The sequence below is a fragment of the Numenius arquata genome, chromosome 2 (genome assembly GCF_964106895.1).
Source record: "Numenius arquata chromosome 2, bNumArq3.hap1.1, whole genome shotgun sequence".
Lineage (NCBI taxonomy): Eukaryota > Metazoa > Chordata > Aves > Charadriiformes > Scolopacidae > Numenius > Numenius arquata.
In genome coordinates this window covers 117,741,886-117,759,287 of record NC_133577.1, presented here as the reverse complement: position 1 = coordinate 117,759,287, position 17,402 = coordinate 117,741,886, and the positions used below count along the sequence as shown (strand labels likewise).

At 37.2% G+C, this 17,402-nt stretch overlaps 1 protein-coding gene across 1 annotated transcript in view; it reads left to right on the top strand.

Annotated features, from left to right (window-relative positions):
* Window positions 1-17,402, top strand: part of KMT2E (lysine methyltransferase 2E (inactive)) — a 62,827-nt gene that overhangs the window by 21,862 nt on the left and 23,563 nt on the right. The window contains exons 4-11 of the mRNA XM_074166572.1: window positions 4,473-4,584; window positions 4,926-5,155; window positions 6,904-6,984; window positions 8,035-8,093; window positions 11,446-11,618; window positions 12,920-12,958; window positions 14,602-14,814; window positions 15,670-15,800. Coding sequence (XP_074022673.1) covers window positions 4,473-4,584; window positions 4,926-5,155; window positions 6,904-6,984; window positions 8,035-8,093; window positions 11,446-11,618; window positions 12,920-12,958; window positions 14,602-14,814; window positions 15,670-15,800 — 1,038 coding nt within the window. The remainder of the gene's footprint in view (window positions 1-4,472; window positions 4,585-4,925; window positions 5,156-6,903; window positions 6,985-8,034; window positions 8,094-11,445; window positions 11,619-12,919; window positions 12,959-14,601; window positions 14,815-15,669; window positions 15,801-17,402) is intronic.

Genomic DNA, 17,402 nt, shown 5'->3' with positions numbered 1-17,402 from the left:
TTTGACAAATGTTTTCAGGAAGTACTATTCGTTAAGTTTTCATAGCCTAAAGCTCGGATACCCATCTGCCTTTGGAAATTTTAAGTGAGATTTTCTTTTCCATTTGAATTAGCTACACCTTAATAGAAGTGGTAAATGGCCCCAGATTCTAAGGACTGACTGTATTTCAGGTGTTAGTCAAAAGCCACTCACTCCCAGGTTGTTGTTTTTCTTTTCTCCATTATTACATGGTCAGGAATAAAACAGTATTAGAAAGCAGTGGGGTGGGGGAGATGAGACTTTTTAAAGAAGAACTGCCTACTGCTTAGAATGGTTGATAGTTTACAAAAACTCTGTCCCTACGAGCTTATAGTTGACCTATATCAAGGAAATCAACTATCTGTTCTCATGTGTTGCTTATTTGTCACCGATGCCATCTGCTGGCAACATACGGAATGTTTTCAGTTTGCATTGTACTTCTAAATATGAACAGTCAGAAAGGACCCAGAATATGAGTTGTTTCATTGCAGAATGAAAATTTGAAGATTTTTTAAAAAAATATGCCTATCTTTGCTTTTCTTACTTGTTTGAGAAAATAGTATGTTCCTGTTTTCAAGTTACAGGAATGTCTGAAATCATTGCAGCCCAAGAGCATGGGAGAAGCTCTTTTTGTGGTGCTTTTTATTTTGCTCCTTTGGAATATTTTGCACAGTTTTGAATTGCTAACCACAACACTTAACAAATACATATGACATTTTAGCAAAACGTCATGATCGGTTTATCATGGTAATATTTGTCTATTTTAGGGCATAATATTAGGATTTTGGTCTAACTTCAAATACACTATATTGTAATACAAACATTTCAGTTTTGATGAAAACTAGAATATGATAAATACGTCCCTTAGTTAGACACTAAGGGTACAGTTGTTTGAGGTAAAGCTAAAACTGTGATATGCTCAGAAGACTGACAAGCTTAGTACCTCGATCTGTTACAGAACTGGCTTAAGTTCAAAAATACGAACAAGGAAAATCTCATAGCATTCTTTCTGATCTGAATGCTTACACTGTTTCTTCCTGAAAACTTGCTTTTTGGGATTCCTGTAACAATGCCAATGGTGCGACTTGGGGTGTGTGTGTCTATAATACAATAGTTAGTGCCTCGCTACTTGAGTAAAAAATTTTTTTTAAAATTTGTTTTTAAATGAAGTAGCATCTCATGCTTTAATTTACTGTACAATTAAATGTTATATGAAGAGGTATTCCTTCACAGAACTCTCTAATTCTGAGATGCCCATTTGAGAAGGTAGCCTTGACCTCTTGACAAATAATAGTATAGAGGGTGTGCTTTCTGTTTAAGGTCAGGGTTATGCACATAGTGGGCAGAGGAGGGGTAACAAGGAGTTTGGGGAGGGGCATATTAAAATGTTGGCAGACCTGTCTGCCAAAGTTAGAATGTTGTCTGTAGTTCTGTGGAGAAATGATACTCGTTTTGTACTGCTCGTGGGATGAATATCACTTTCCTGTTGACTGTAAAGCAAACCTAAGATGATTAACTTCTAGCTTCAGTGAACATTCCACCACCTCCTCCTAATATTTCTCAGTCTTCTCCACACTATTTGCCACCCTGATCTAGCATTTGAGTGGATAAATAGAACAGTAACAGTCACATTCAAAGCTCTGGTGAGAATTAAAGAAGTATCTGTGGCTCCTGTGGATAAGCATTTGAAAAGAGCTTTGCTGAAAGCTCATTCTGCTCTAATTTTGTCTTTACGTTAAAAATAAATGTAATACAAAGATGTAATTGCCTTTGTGTTTCACCTGATTTTCTCCCACCCCTTTCCTGGCTGTCCTTGCTCAAGTAAAATTGACTTTTTTCCTTTTTAACCACGTACTCTGAATCTGTTTTATGAGTATTAAAATAGTTGTGGATAAACGTGTTGGTTGTATCTTGCTTTTGGAAGCTTAATGCTACTGCTTCCCACAGCTGTTATGCCTCTAAATATTAAATTTGGTTCTCTTTATTAACTGCTAGAGCAGGTAGAAATAGATTTAGGGAGTAGGGTGTATTGTCTTGCCTCATACTTTGCAGGAGATTTAGAATACCTTTTTAATTTTTGTAGTCAGTTGATGAAATAGGCATTACTTCTCTTTTTAGGACATTTCCATTCTGTTATCTTTCACTGAATGTTCCCATGTTGAAGTAGCTGGTATTTACATCGTGGTAAAACTCTCCTAAATTAATTGTGGCATTGCTGAAAGATGGATTGTACCTGAATTCCCCTCCCTGTCCTGTATCAGTAAGCTTTCCTGCTATGAAAACTGAGTATTTTCCATATACTGAAGCAAATGAGACTTGGGTTGAGCATTGAGCAAATAGTGGGTAAGAATAACAATGCTACAGCTTTGCCCATTCAATAAATAGCAGTGGAAGCAATACAGTGATCAGAACCCTCTTGAACTGGAGAAAGATAAGTTAATTTTTGTCCTAGCCATGATGGATGGATAATCAATGCTTCATTTATTGCCAGTTTGATTGGCTGTATTGTCAGAAGCATTAACTGGATGACACTAGTCGTGAATGATTACTGCACAAATGCGTTATGTCATTAAAGAGGTACAGGCAAGTGTGTGGGAAAGGCACAGCTTTTGCAACTTGGGTCTGGTTTTGTAATCATGGGTTTTAACCTAGCAAATTTTGAGCTGCCTCTAGAAGATAATTTCCAACAAACTGAACGAAATTATTTTCAAGTTGAGAAGTGGTGTAAGAGTAAATGAGGACTTTTCTGGGTTTATGAGGTAATGAAGGACAGGTGTTGTCAGAGTTGCTTTTATCTCATGCTAGTCAGAACTTGTATTTCTAATGTTAGCCTGTCACATGATTTGTGCACTCACGTATTCGCACTACCTAAAAAAATGCAACTGGTGATTGTTAGAGACTAATATTTTTAAAAAGACTTTTTTTTGTTGGAATCTAGAAAAAGTCTTCACCCACTAGTGTTTTTAACTACTGTTTCTTTTTAAACAATTTTATCATGTGATAACCTCACATGGGGAAAACCTAAGGGAAAAATGGGCCACCAAAAATGTTAGTAGGACACTTTCAAGTAGACATTAAATAATAGTGTGTTGTTTTCAGAAAGCTAATGATTAATTATATGCTTAGAAAAAATATTGCCAACAAACAGAAGTTGCTGGTGTCCTTTTAGATCAAACTAGTATCACTTCATGGAATAACAGAAAAGCCTCTGTTTAATATCGTAATGTCTAAGAAAAAAACAGTGATACCTATTTTAGCTTAAAGGTTCAGTAAAACAAACTTTATTTAAAAAATCAGTTCAAGGAGTTAAAATATTTGTGATGGGTAATAGACTTCAAGTACAATATAACTCAAACTAGACAAGTGAACCAGGCTTGATTTGTGATGCAAGTCAAAAGTCACTTCAGTTTTAGATATTGATATTTTGCCGTGCCTTTCAATATAAAAAAAGCCAGCCAACCAAAGAGAAAAACACAAAAGCCAACTAGGTAACTCTGGGTTCATTTGAAGCTTGTCCTAGCGTGATTGAATCATAGTGCAGTGAAAAAGCTACAGGTTACTGAATAAAAGTGTCTCAGTCGTGAGAGTGTATATATATACTTACATGCATGCATTAATGTAACTGCTCAGGAAAGATAATGAAGGTATAATTTCTTGTACTCAAAAAGATCTTCCTATTTCAGTATTCTATTATCTTTCCTGTCTTTCATGTTGCAGTTCAGTGCATATAAACTGTAGTTTGTATGCTAAAGAAGGGACTGCCTTTTACTACAAAACCTCTCGTAAATTTTTATATTTTTCCTTTCTATTGAAAGATAAATCGATAAATTGCCTTTTTTAGACAGATTTGCCCTACATATGGTTTCTGTTTGTAGAAACAGTACTCTGCTGCTTTGCGTATGGGTTGGCCTGGGCGGTTGCAGGTGGTGCATGAACGCTGCCACTAGATGTCATTGCAGAATCGAATAGTGTTGGTGGTCGTGCAGGGCTCAGGGCTCTGTTGGTTTGCAGCTCTCTGAATTACTGCTTCTACCTTCTGCCATAATTCAGCTGGAGTCCTTTCTGCACCTTCTGTTACAACTCTATAGACTTGGGCATACAAACTGATGGCTCCCTGACAAAGTGTGTGACATGCTTTTCTGTCCCGATTTTGCAGGTTATATCACGTGATTCAATGTACACTTTTTTTGAGAAAAATTTTGTAACTACAGAGGCATAAGTTTTCTGCCGCTCTGGAAGCTTCATTTTAAATGAGAGAAGAGAAGAGGGTTGGGTTTTTTTTTTTTTTTTTTTTTGAGTGGGCGATTGAGGGGGGTGTGAGTCTGGTGTTCCTCCCCATTTTATATGCTCCTTTAAACAAGATCAGCAGGCAATTAATTAGAAGTTGTGCAACAAGTACCTGTAATAACATAAATTACATATTAATTATTATTATTATGTCTTTTGTCTTGCAGACCAGAATCTGTAGAAGCTAGCCCTGTGGTAGTTGAAAAATCGAACAGTTATCCGCACCAGTTGTATACCAGCAGCTCGCATTCACACAGTTACATTGGTTTGCCCTATGCAGTAAGTTTCATGCTAAGTATTCTGTATAAAATAGATTATGTAAAATATGATGTTCTTGACTGGAAAAACTCTGATTTATGCTTACATTTTTATGTCTTATTGGGAGTTGGGTAACTTAACTGAAGATGGTTGATTAGAAGCAGAATATAGAACATAGTACGCTTAAATGTAAAACATAATTGAGAAGATAAAAACCAAGAATGAGCAGTGACAAAATTTTAAACTATTACTAAAAAATGTCTCTGAAGTTCTTTACAAAGTGAGTTCTTATACTTTGGCATAAATAACCATCAGCGTATGAACATTTAAGAACTGTAACTTCTCTTTCCACAAAAATCTAGGACCATAACTATGGTGCTCGGCCTCCTCCAACGCCTCCAGCTTCTCCTCCTCCATCAGTGCTTATAAGTAAGAATGAAGTAGGCATATTTACCACTCCCAACTTTGATGAAACCTCCAGTGCTACTACCATCAGTACGTCAGAGGATGGAAGCTACGGAACTGATATTACCAGATGCATTTGTGGCTTTACACATGATGATGGATATATGATCTGTTGTGACAAGTGCAGGTAACGAATATTAAATTAATTTGAAAGGTAAAAATGACTTAAAGCTGCACTGAAAATAATTGTAACTAAATGGTGTTTTAATTGTGTTGAGTCATAGGAAATTTCCTTCCATCAAAACAGTGTTTGAAGGTTGTATGACTTTCTAACAGGCAAGGTAGTTGGTTAAGACCAGTGAGTATTTTATGCCTTATTCCAGTCTGTCTTGACTGCTCCGTTAATTTGTTCATGGAGTTACTTGTGCATTGTTGCTTAATAAGGGTATGTGTTTTTCCCCTCTAAAAAGGATATCTCTTTGCTATTTTGTCGAAGTTACTTGTTAGTATGGTGGAATAAAGCCCTAGGGTTTGGTTCTTAGTCTGCATGTACTGAGTAATAAAGCATCTCAGTAAATTACGTATATGTAAATCCAGTAACTTGCAGAATGCAAAATAATCTGAAAGAAAAATCTCAAATATTAGTTTCTCTGTGCATGATCTTTCTTACAAGAACTCTTCATTTTCAAAGGACAGTTTTAAGAATTTTATTAACTATGAAAAGATAACTTCAGCTTCTTCAGCAAAAATCTAGGTTAAGTGTTTGAACTTCTGTGTTCATGCTTAAGCCCCTACTTGATCATAGTAAAATAAGTAGGTGCTATTAAATACTTGAACTTGAAAAAATTTAGCTCAAAAATTTTTAGAGCTGGTACACTTAGCAGAAGAAAACAAATCTCCTGTTTCTGGACTTAGTCAGTATTAGCCTGTATTTTTGCGTTCAGTACCCTTAATGAACACTCTGAATTTCTTAAACTGTGTATTTCTAAAATTATTGTTACGGCTAATCAAAACCTTAATTTGGGCTGCATTCTTCTGTCTGCTTATGTAACAAGCTTATTATTAATTTTTGATGGTCCTGGCTTTTGATAACCTTTTCCCTTATTTTGAAATTTATTTAGATATTCTTTCAGCAGTGGAGCTGTAGGCAGCCTCCAGTTAGGTAGTCTGCTTCTTTTGAAGAAGAGATTCTCTGTGAAGAGTTGGAGAGAGTTGTGATAAATTCACAAGTGGGAGGACAACAATGATTTCTGTGTCCCAGTTCCTTCTAGCAATGTGGGGATGAGCATAAACTACTGTCCTAGGTTAGCCTTCAGTCTAGCAAGCAGCCGCTCGTACCTGACTGCGGGAAGCAGTTGAAGCTCTTGCTGTGCTGCACAACAATGCTACCAGTCATGTTGAGTGTGTGTATAAAAACATGTTCTATTAAAATATATGTAAATAAAACCATATATTTGTGTATATAGAGTTTTTTATAGAAAAATAATAAAAAAATATATTTATAAAAGGAAGTGGAATCCTTTTGTTTAAAAACAAAACTCCTGTTACTACATAAAGCATAAGTCTTGTTGCTGAGGGTAATTGTCTCTATCTTGTTCTCTATTGTGATAATTTACCATTTTTTATTTCCAGTGTTAGAGGAAAATTTCCAAGAGGGAAAATGAGTCTAAAGAAGCAGAGAGACACCAGGAGACAGCCACAAGATTGGAATTACAGTGATCAGTGGAATAGAAAATCAGCTAGCAGAGTGGTGGTGAAGACAGTGATTGAGATGTAGTTTTAGGCAGTATTCAATCTGAGTAAAGATCATGATGAAAAAAAGAATGGCTCGCTCTCTGTCTGTCTGTGTGTGTGTGTGTGTATATTATGCACAAAATTTAAAAAAATGGTACTTAAAATAAAAATGTGTTTTTTTCTTTGTTTTTTTGTTTTAAGTGTCTGGCAGCACATTGACTGCATGGGGATTGACAGGCAGCATATTCCTGACATATATCTGTGTGAACGTTGTCAACCAAGGTGAGTAGTTCGTTTGATTTTGAACTCTAAATAACTAGAATAAGTAGAGAATAAAAAAGATAAGATACTGGAACAACCAACTGATGAAGCACAGACCAGGTAGCATAATCCTGACAATTCTAGTTAAAGGAGCTACATTTCTGATGCAGATGATCTTATTAGTCTGCGTTCCCTTGCTCACAGTAGTTGTTTTTACGTCACTAGGCGGCAGGGATAAACCCTTGAAATGCGTATTGGAATTGCAGTGATTCCTGGATCCTTTCTCAGGCTGACCAGTACCTAGACAATCCATTCCATATTTCATTTCATGACGGTCATATATTGAGAACCCTTAGCAGCAGTGTTTTCAGGTCAGCTGCCCCACCAGTATTTCTGTGTCTTTTGGTTTTATGACCCTATTCCAATATGCTGCAGCTGCAGTGTTCACTCAGAGGATTTCTTGCTCTGGAATGAGTATTCATATGTCCCCCCCTTAAACTTGAAGTCATATGACATGACAAGGAGGGAGTCTTGTTCTGACTCTGTGGTAGGGAGATTATATCTGACTGTCATCACAGTTGTCTTGTGATGTAGAGTATAAAATGCTACCCATTACTTATGTTGCAGATTGTTAATTAAACAGTGAATAAAAAACGTGCATGTTCAGAACACTTTAATTACCAATAAATGATTCTTTTTTTTCTGAAAAATGTTTGGACCTTGTTGTCATAGAATATTCATTTTGTATTGTGACAATTGCTTTGAAGAATCTGTGGGAAAATGGTTTAGTGCCTGCTTATCTGTAATCCATGGACCAACTGTCAGTCTTTCTTCTGAGCTATCAAGTTCCATTATGTTTTCAAGTGATTTTGATACTTGTATGTGCTTTGCATTAAAATGGAATCAGACGGTGCACAACTGATGTTTTTCTAAGTATCTGGTCGTTCAGCAAGTCTGTTGATTCTGTAATAGTCAACGTAAAATGGTAACTATGAAAAGGTCTGTTTCAGTACTTAGATGTATTAATGCATCAGTGTGAAGAATGGAATAAAATCTATTTTTTAATTTCAGGAATTTAGATAAAGAAAGGGCAGTGCTGTTGCAACGAAGGAAAAGGGAAAATATGTCAGGTGAGTAAAATTTAAAGATCTTTCCTTGGTAAAGGTTATAAAATAAGTATATATCAACTGTGTAGACTTAAGAGTGTGTAAACAGGTCCTGCAATTTTGACAGCCTTCTGCATATAAGGTTCAGTAAATCACTGCCTTTTACTTGACTTCATCATTAGTAAGATAACATTAGATAAAAATTGTTGCAGTTCCATATGTTTATTAAAGGATGTCACCACTGTATTTTTTATTATTGTGAAACAATTCGATCTGTTTGAATATTGTTTAAGTTCCATAATAATGAATGTAGGTTTTATAATAATGACTACTTTGAGTAGGTTACTGAAGACTGAAGATGGAAAAGGTTCAGGTTTCATCTTCCGCGACAAGAGAGGGTTACTAAGTTACTTTTTGGAAAAAAAATTATTTCGCAGCTCTGTCATTTTTTCCTTTGTAGTATAGGCGACTCATATCCTTATACTAGTCTTTTAAAACTGTTCCCTTGCAGGTGATATTCCTGTCTCTAAGAATTACATAATTGAGATTTAAAATATTCTAGCGTAGTTTTGAGAGGGAATCCTAGTTCTGATTTGTTGGCTATAGATATGGGTGTGTGTGTTGGTATGTTTTATGGTTTTGGGCTTGTTTTGACAACAAGAAAAGTTGCTAAGCTTAGGTAATATAATTGTGTTTTGGCATTTCTTTTTTGGCCTTTGGTAACTAGATAAGGCTTGTAGTGTAAGTGCCTATTTCAATCTCTATATTTTATGAAATTGGCTCTCCTACTGTTCATAGAATTTCACAACTCAGCCAGCCTAACTTGTCAGGAGTTCTGTCCAGCCATTATCAAAATGTGTCATGGGTTTCTTGATTGGCAAGTGATACTTCAAAGTATTACAGAAGTCACCCTCCTGAGCTTAGCATGTTTTACTTTCAAATCATGTCTCTGAAATACTGGGATATGTGCAAGTGTGTGTGTGTTAGGATTTCTTTAAAAAACACCATGTAGATAAGGTCCTTCTGCCTACTTCATGGGCCTTCAGAACATTCTGAAGTGTGTGATGTGGTCTGGAAGTGTGTGAGGTTTAATAGTGCTTCTTGGTGCAGTTGCACTTTCTGCTGTCCAGTGCTAAGCTGCCTTAAGTCATTAATGACTTACTTAGAACACTACAATCATTCTTTTGTTTTGTCTGTTTTCATTTTAACAAAACCAAACTTACTTTGTAAAGTTTTGGTTGACCTGCTAGATGCTACAATTTTTTTATTTTTTTTTTAGAGTTTAAAATCAAATTTTTCTGAATCTATTAAAATAATAGGACAAGTACATTTATAATTCGAGTTAATGAGCTTATTAAGTGCTATGATGATATTTTAAGGATGAACTTGAATTTACATACAGGACAGGGGAAGTTAATGGTCGGTTACTTAAGTCATCTCTTAAGATTTGTAGCCACATTGTCTGATCATTTACTATAAACTTCAGGGAGGAGAGGGAGTCAAAATCTTAGCAGGAGCTGGAGAGATTTTACCTTTGAATTTAGTGTTATGTAAGTTTTTTACATTTATTTTTTAGGATCTAGTATCTAGATGTGTAACTTGTTCAAGGACGTTGCTTCAAGCTGTCCGCTCTTGAAACTAGTGCTGATGAAATCACTTGCTGCTTATGGGGAAATGACTCTCGACCCATAACTTCTTGTGAAATTTGAAGAGTTTGTATCTTGCCTTCCAAGATGCAAAATCTTCCATTAGTGTGCTTTACTAAGGCTCTTCAAAGTGAAAGCAGGTTATGTAGGTTAGGAAGGAGTGTCTCAAAACAACTCTGTGTAATTATATGTTAGGTTGAGGTAATTGTTCTTTACAGTAAGTTGGGGTGCAGTGTAGGCAACAATACTGAAATGTTGCTTCCCTAAGGAAGACAGTGTTTCATGGGTTTTTTGGGGGGGCTTGAGGCCAGGGTCGGGTGGAGGTGTTTGCCTTTGACAAAACAATTCTGTAAGCGCTAGTGTACGGACGACAAATGCTGACAATTTCAAGAGGCCCTTGGGTTTTCTTTTCTCAATCATTTGTTATTCTGCTATTCATTCTTTTTTGATTAGACATTTCTTCTATGTGTTTTATTTATGTTAGTTCAGAAAATAGTCCCAGCATACATGTAAACAAATTCATAGAACTTCATCAGCTCTTAATATATAAAGTGTAATTATGTGCGTAATAAATTGTTCAAAAGAACAACCAAGATGGTAGAATTGGATTGCTTACTATGCATGGAAGAATCCTGTTAAGCAAGAAAAATCAGAGTAACCAGTAGCTGGAGCTCTTTATTTAGTAAAGAAGGTTTCAAGAATTAGGACTGTTGAGTGCACTGATTAAGGCAACATCCTTCTGAGCTCAGAACAAATGTTTTCTTTGCTCTCATATTAAGCATTTGTTAAGCCTGCTTCTGTGCAGTTTCAGAAAAAGTCTTGCTTAGTGTGAGGTAGATTTACTGAAGGAAGAATACATGTAAAAGCTGCTAAAATCCAAGAAGTCTGTACTGAGCACATGTGAACAGCAGTCTCCTATCTCTGTGCATCATCTCTTCCAATCCTTCCCATACTTCACAGCCTTTCATCTTGACAGAACTGGGGTAATCCTGTTTCAGGTCAGGAAATGTATTTGTCTGACATAAACGCTGATGAATGCTAAATTTCAGGTTTGGCTTTTAGGTCTGCGGGTGCTCAGCACAAAGAAAAAAATTCTGTCAGTTTGTGTATGATCTTGTTTTAACAAGTAAAATAGACTTCTCTTTTTCTCTTACCTGAGTAGCAGAATGGTACTGTTAAGGGGTTTTGAGGGGAGAAGGTTTTTGGCTAAATTGACATATTTACCCTGAAAAGGGTACTTGACACTGTAAATCGCAGTTTAAACAGTTAATTACAACTTACACATGACTGATTAATAGGGCTTCACAAGAAATGCTGGGCACTCATTAATTTTAATCCCCTCTAGAATACAGTCATCTGAGAGAATCCTAAAGCCATATTACAAGTAAAAGCTATATATAGGTGAACAAGTTAACAAATAATTTTTTTACCCTTTTTTACCATTTTTGTTCTGATTCTAATTTTGCTTATAATTGAATATGATGATACAATTCCATTCAGAAAACAGAAATAATCTGGTATCTTTCTCTTACTGGCATTACAAACATCTGTTAATTACCAGCTTCTCATTGGTCGTTCACTTTTAGGCTGTTGTAACTGCTGGTGAATTTGGCATTTGAATGCTTGAAGCATTTGTCAGTACCCATTTTTGTTTTTTGAAAGCAGGTGTAGAGTAACTAGTGAATGTTCTTTCTACAGTATTTGACCAAAGAATATTCTTTGTTTTAAAGATGGGGATACCAGTGCAACAGAGAGTGGTGATGAGGTTCCTGTGGAACTGTATACTGCTTTTCAACACACACCAACTACAATTACTTTAACTGCTACAAGAGTTACAAAAGTCAATGATAAGAAAAGGAAAAAAAGCGGAGAAAAAGAACAGAACATAGCAAAATGTAAAAAAGTAAGTAAATGTAATTTCTCTTTTTATATCTCTGTGTTATAAATTATACCGATGTGATTTCTCTTATCAAGAGACACCGGTTTGAAGAATTAGACTATTGTTAGTAATAATATTTTACTACCTGTGTTTAGATTGAAATGTAATATTCTGGGGTAAATGATACAATCTTCCCTACCTCTTACCCTCGCATCCCCGCTCTCCCTAACCTTCTCCTAATTCAAGTAAATATGTACTAGTCATGAAAGTTCAATTTTATAATTGAGACAGAATTTGTAAGGAGGAATTGCATTTACTGCACCACCTGATGTAGTCAGAAGTGGGGCAGAACAGACTTCAGATACTTTCAGACACATTCTTATTTGAGTCTTTGGTTGTGGATTGTTTTAAGATCAGAAGTGTTTGCTGTAAACTGTCCTGATGTGACTGCGTGTGCATTTATTTTGATTGAAATTGTGTGGAAGCGTGCTGTCAGAAAGTTAGCTATTAAAACTCCTTCGGTAAACGGGGTACTGACATTATATTATTTAGCTACAGCTGTAAACAATACAATATATGTGAAGACAAATACCTGTGAAGAAGTAAAGTACATGGAATTTCCTAAACTAAGAAGTTCCTTTCTGCAGTTCAGTTTTACTGGGTTGGATGAGAATTTTGTCCTTTAAAACTAGAAGTCAGAATTAGTCACCAGTATCTTTTTGGAAATCTTGATTAAAATACTTCCTTTTCAATGAATGGTTCTGAATATAAACTTGGTACCATATATTCTTCTGTTATCTCCCAGTGTTGTATGAGTTGCAAAGAAGGAGGTATTGTTGCAGAATGACAAACTACTTTCAAAAGTTAACAGTATAGGACATCTGCGACACCTGCTTCCCCCTCCCCCCTTTCCACAAATAGTGTAGTGAAGGATATGTGCAATTTACAGATTTGCTTGATAAGTGTGGGGTATTCTGTAGGTAAGTTTTCAGTTACTTTGTCTTAAATTCTGAAGTTCTAGAGAGTCATGTTCTCATATGGGAGAAAGGTAAGGGTACTTGGACTACTTGCTCTGACATACACTATGCACTTAGTTTGGAATGCTTAATTGGTTTTTAAATTCTATTTTGTAAGATGTAACATATTGCTGTCTTGAGATTTCAATGTAGTTTGTTCTGTTGTCATCATCTTGCATGTCTTACTGATAATGGCCCACGTGAAAAGCTGTTAGTTTGTTGATAAATTTTGAATTCCTTAAGAGATTTTGTTTTTCCTCCAAAGAATTTTGTATTCTTAATGTAATATTACATGTAATATTGTTTCAGGCATTTCGAGAAGGATCCAGGAAATCTTCACGAGTAAAGGTAATGAGATTTTGTTTGGTTTTTGTTTTAAACCTTAATTGTAGATTACTTAATACAACATAAAGCATCAAGAGTGCAGTTGGGGCTATACGTTAAGCACTAAAATACTCTTGATAACTAATGTACTACATGTGCATTGTAGTAATTTTAAATTTAAGATATGAGCACTAGATTTTTGTCATGTAAATTTAACTGAGATAATGTAGTGTAAATTTTTATTCTGAGAATACTTGGTTTTCAAGAGTCGCTGGAGGAATTGGGGCTCGTTTGTGCTATGCAAGGGAGTAAAACTTATTGCAGACCTCATTTTAACTTGGTAGCTCCAGCTTTTCACAGATCTAAGCAGCAAAAGAAAGAAATCACTATATTGCATTTGAAAGTTAACTTTTGAAACTTCTAAATGAGTTTAAGCTCTGTTGTACCCCCACGTATTCATCTGGTGGGACTCTACTCACTAGTGCTAGCGTAGCTTAAGGAATTGTGTTGAGATGTCCGCTTTGTAAGATCTGTTACAGCACTCTTTACATTTTCTGTGAGATAAAAATATGCATGGTGTGAAAACTAGGTATTTCCAATAGTTTTTTTCATCTTTGGAATATATAAAAACAAGTGGGGAACAATTTACACATCAAATGTATAAGAAGTGACTTGCCGATAGCGAAGACAGACTTGGGGAAGAAAATCTCTATTTTGTACTTTTTGAGTATGGTGTTTGTAAGGTTCCATTGTGTGTTTTCATGGTTTTCTTAGCATCACACCTTTTTTAGTATTGTTTGTGTGTATGGTTCTCTTGATGCACAAAAGAAATGTAATCGGTAAGAGGTAAATTGATTTGCTGAACTGCTTGCTGTTTTATTAATGTTTAATAGTGTCTCTGCTCAGGTGGATAGAAAAGGGAGCGTTGGTTGGCTGCTGCTGTCCATAAGGAGCATTGGTTGGCTGCAGCCTGGCTGCTGCTTGTGAGGTCTGGAGGTACAATGGCACTTTCTTTAAAAGTGAAAGGATCTGAAGCATTGCAGAAGAAAATTGTTTAGTGAGGAACAGATAAAGGGAGAAAAGTGATCTGTGCAAAGCCTGTAACAGTAGAGTCACAACCTTAATGTAGTAGGTGTAGGATGAGTAAAGTCTAGTGACGTGTGAAGCGGAAAAAAGATACAATATGACCCTTGAAGTTGAAAGGGGAAAATGAAATCTGTGTATTACAGGATGGAAGCTGGAGTTCTTTATATTTGCATACGTCCACAAAAGTTTAGTAGGAAGGGAGATCTATCCCTCCAGCTCCTGCACTCATAGATTCATGATGCAGTGCAGTTGTGGGAGGAAGTAATGTCAGTCTCCATCCTCATCCCACTAAAAGCTAGAATCCATACTGAAAGGGGAGTGTATTCCTGAACTTGGGCGATGTTTATGAAATAAAATTCATACAAGGACAAATGTAATGCTACTGCATTGAACACAGTGCTTTTAAATAATGCATAATTTTGTACCGACTTCCTTAAAAACCCCAAAAAAACCAAAAACTACCCAAGCCCTTAAATCAGTGGCATACCTTTGCTCTTTGTTTTGTGTTTTGTAGGCTTACTTTTTTATTTTAATATCTTCTTTTTACCTTGTAACATCTGGTCACTCACTTTAATTTTTAGGGCTCAGCTCCAGAGATTGATCCTACTGACAGTTCAAACTTTGGATGGGAAACTAAAATCAAGGCATGGATGGATCGTTATGAAGAAGCAAATAATAACCAGTACAGTGAGGGTGTCCAGAGAGAGGCGCAAAAAATAGCTCTGAGATTAGGCAATGGAAATGACAAAAAAGAAGTCAGCACCAGCAATCTGATTTTCAAGCCACCAGTAGAGGTAACAAGCTTAGTCAATTTCTAGTTTATAAAGAAATTGTGCAATGTCTTTTTCTATCCTTAACATCAGTTAATTCTCATCTTAAAATCAGATCCATATAACAGACCTTAGCATTTCACAGCAGAAGTCTCGAGGAGAAGTAGTCACTGTAGCAGATTAATGGAAGCATCTTTGCTTCTTTTCCTCAAAGACCATCATGGCATATGGGACACCCTCCTTAGAGGAGTATCCCTGCTTACAGAGGCTTTTGCCTACATAGAGGCTACTTCCTTTTTGATTCGAGATGACAGTTATGAGAGGTGTGAGTTCACTAATTGTCAGGGTATGTATTGGTTTTTAATTAAAAGCCATCCTTCCATCTAAAGATATGGAAATAAGAAATTTGGAAACTCTCTCGGGATTCTTTTTTTATTACTATTTTGTTATTTTTCTGTTCTGTTACCTTGAATGGATCATGAATGTCCTTTTATGTTTGCATGTTTTGTTTTGTTCAAAGGAATTGAAGCCTTTTGAAAGTGCTATGCAAAACATTGCAGCAATTTGTCCTAGTAGTATTGAGAGTTAAGTGCATTGAGGGATATAGTACTTGAATTGTGAGAACATGAATTTGTTGGTTTTCAGCCATGTGCCAGAGAACTAGGGCTAAAGTATTCATTGAATCTAAATTCATAACTAGTTACATCAGTAGGGGAACAGGACAGTTTGATCAAAACAGGCGGGAGGTTTGATTACAAAAAGGAGGGTGATTTATTTCATATAGAATTGTTTAGTGGCTGTGAAAGTGTAATCTGCTGTTAAAATTAATAGAAAAATGGTAGAAAATGATACTTCATAAATTAACTTTTGTCTTTATAGAGTTATGTGCAAAAAAACAAGAAAATTTTAAAAGCTGCCAAAGACTTGCCTCCTGATGCACTTATTATTGAATACAGAGGAAAGTTCATGCTGAGAGAACAATTTGAAGCTAATGGATATTTCTTTAAAAGGTTTGTTTATTCCAAATGTTTTAATAAGGTGACTGTTAAAATGCTGTTTTGCCGAACTCTTGCCTCAAGTACAGGTGGCTCTTAGTTACCAGGAGTGCCTTGCATTTTACTGTTGTCTGATTGAAAATAATTGCAATTGGAATCTGATCTCCCCCTTCTCTTCTCATTGGCTCTGCGAATGAAGAACTGCCCACAGTAGGAAAAGATCAGGTTTGAGACCTATTAAGGAACCTGAAGGTGCGTAAGTCCATGGGACCTGATGAAATCCACCCAAGGGTCCTGAGGGAGCTGGCGGACGAAGTTGCTAAGCCGCTTTCCATCATATTTGAGAAATTGTGGCAATCTGGTGAAGTTCCTGCTGACTGGAAAAAGGGGAACATAACCCCAATATTCAAAAAAGGAAAAAAAGAAGACCCAGGGAACTATAGGCCAGTCAGCCTCACCTCTGTGCCTGGCAAGATCATGGAGCAGATCCTCCTGGAATCTCTGCCTAAGGCACGTGGAAAATAAAGAGGTGATTGGAGACAACCAGCGTGGCTTCACCAAGGGCAAATCGTGCCTGACAAATTTGGTGGCCTTTTATGATACCGCCACAGGCCTGGTGGACAAGGGCAGAGCAACAGACGTCATCTACCTGGACTTATGCAAAGTGTTTGACACTGTCCCACATGACATCCTGGTCTCAAAATTGGAAAGTCATGGGTTCAATGGATGGACCACTCGGTGGATAAGGAACTGGCTGAATGGCTGCACTCAAAGGGTTGTGGTCAATGGTCCAATGTCCAATTGGCAGCCAGTGACGAGTGGAGTTCCTCAGGGGTCGGTACTGGGACCAGTGCTGTTCAACATCTTTGTCGGAGACATGGACAGTGGGATAGAGTGCACCCTCAGCAAGTTTGCCGATGACACCAAGCTCGGTGGCATGGTTGACACGCTGGAGGCAAGTGATGCCATCCAGAGGGACCTGGACAGGTTTGAGAGATGGGCTCTTGCAAATTGCATGAAGTTCAACCAGGCCAAGTGCAGGGTCCTGCACCTGGGACGTGGCAATCCCAGGCACAAATACAGGTTGGGTGGAGAATGGCTGGAGAGCAGCCCTGAGGAGAAGGACTTGGGGGTGTTGGTGGATGAGAAGCTCAACATGAGCCAGCAGTGCGCCCTGGCAGCCCAGAAAGCTAACCACATCCTGGGCTGCATCAAGAGAAGTGTGGCCAGCAGGTCACGGGAGGTGATTCTACCCCTCTACTCCGCTCTGGTGAGACCCCACCTGCAATACTGTGTCCAGCTTTGGAGTCCTCAACACAGGAAGGACACAGACCTGTTGGAACGGGTCCAGCGGAGGGCCACAAAGATGGTCAGAGGGATGGAGCACCTCCCCTATGAAGACAGACTGAGAGAGCTGGGGTTGTTCAGCCTGGAGAAGAGAAGGCTCTGGGGAGACCTCATAGCAGCCTTCTAATATCTGAAGGGAGCCTACAGGAGAGCCGGAGGGGGACTCTTTGTCAGGAGATGTAGTGACAGGACAAGGGGTAATGGTTTTAAATTGGAAGAGGGGAGATTTAGATTAGATACCAGAAAGAAATTCTTTACTGTGAAGGTAGT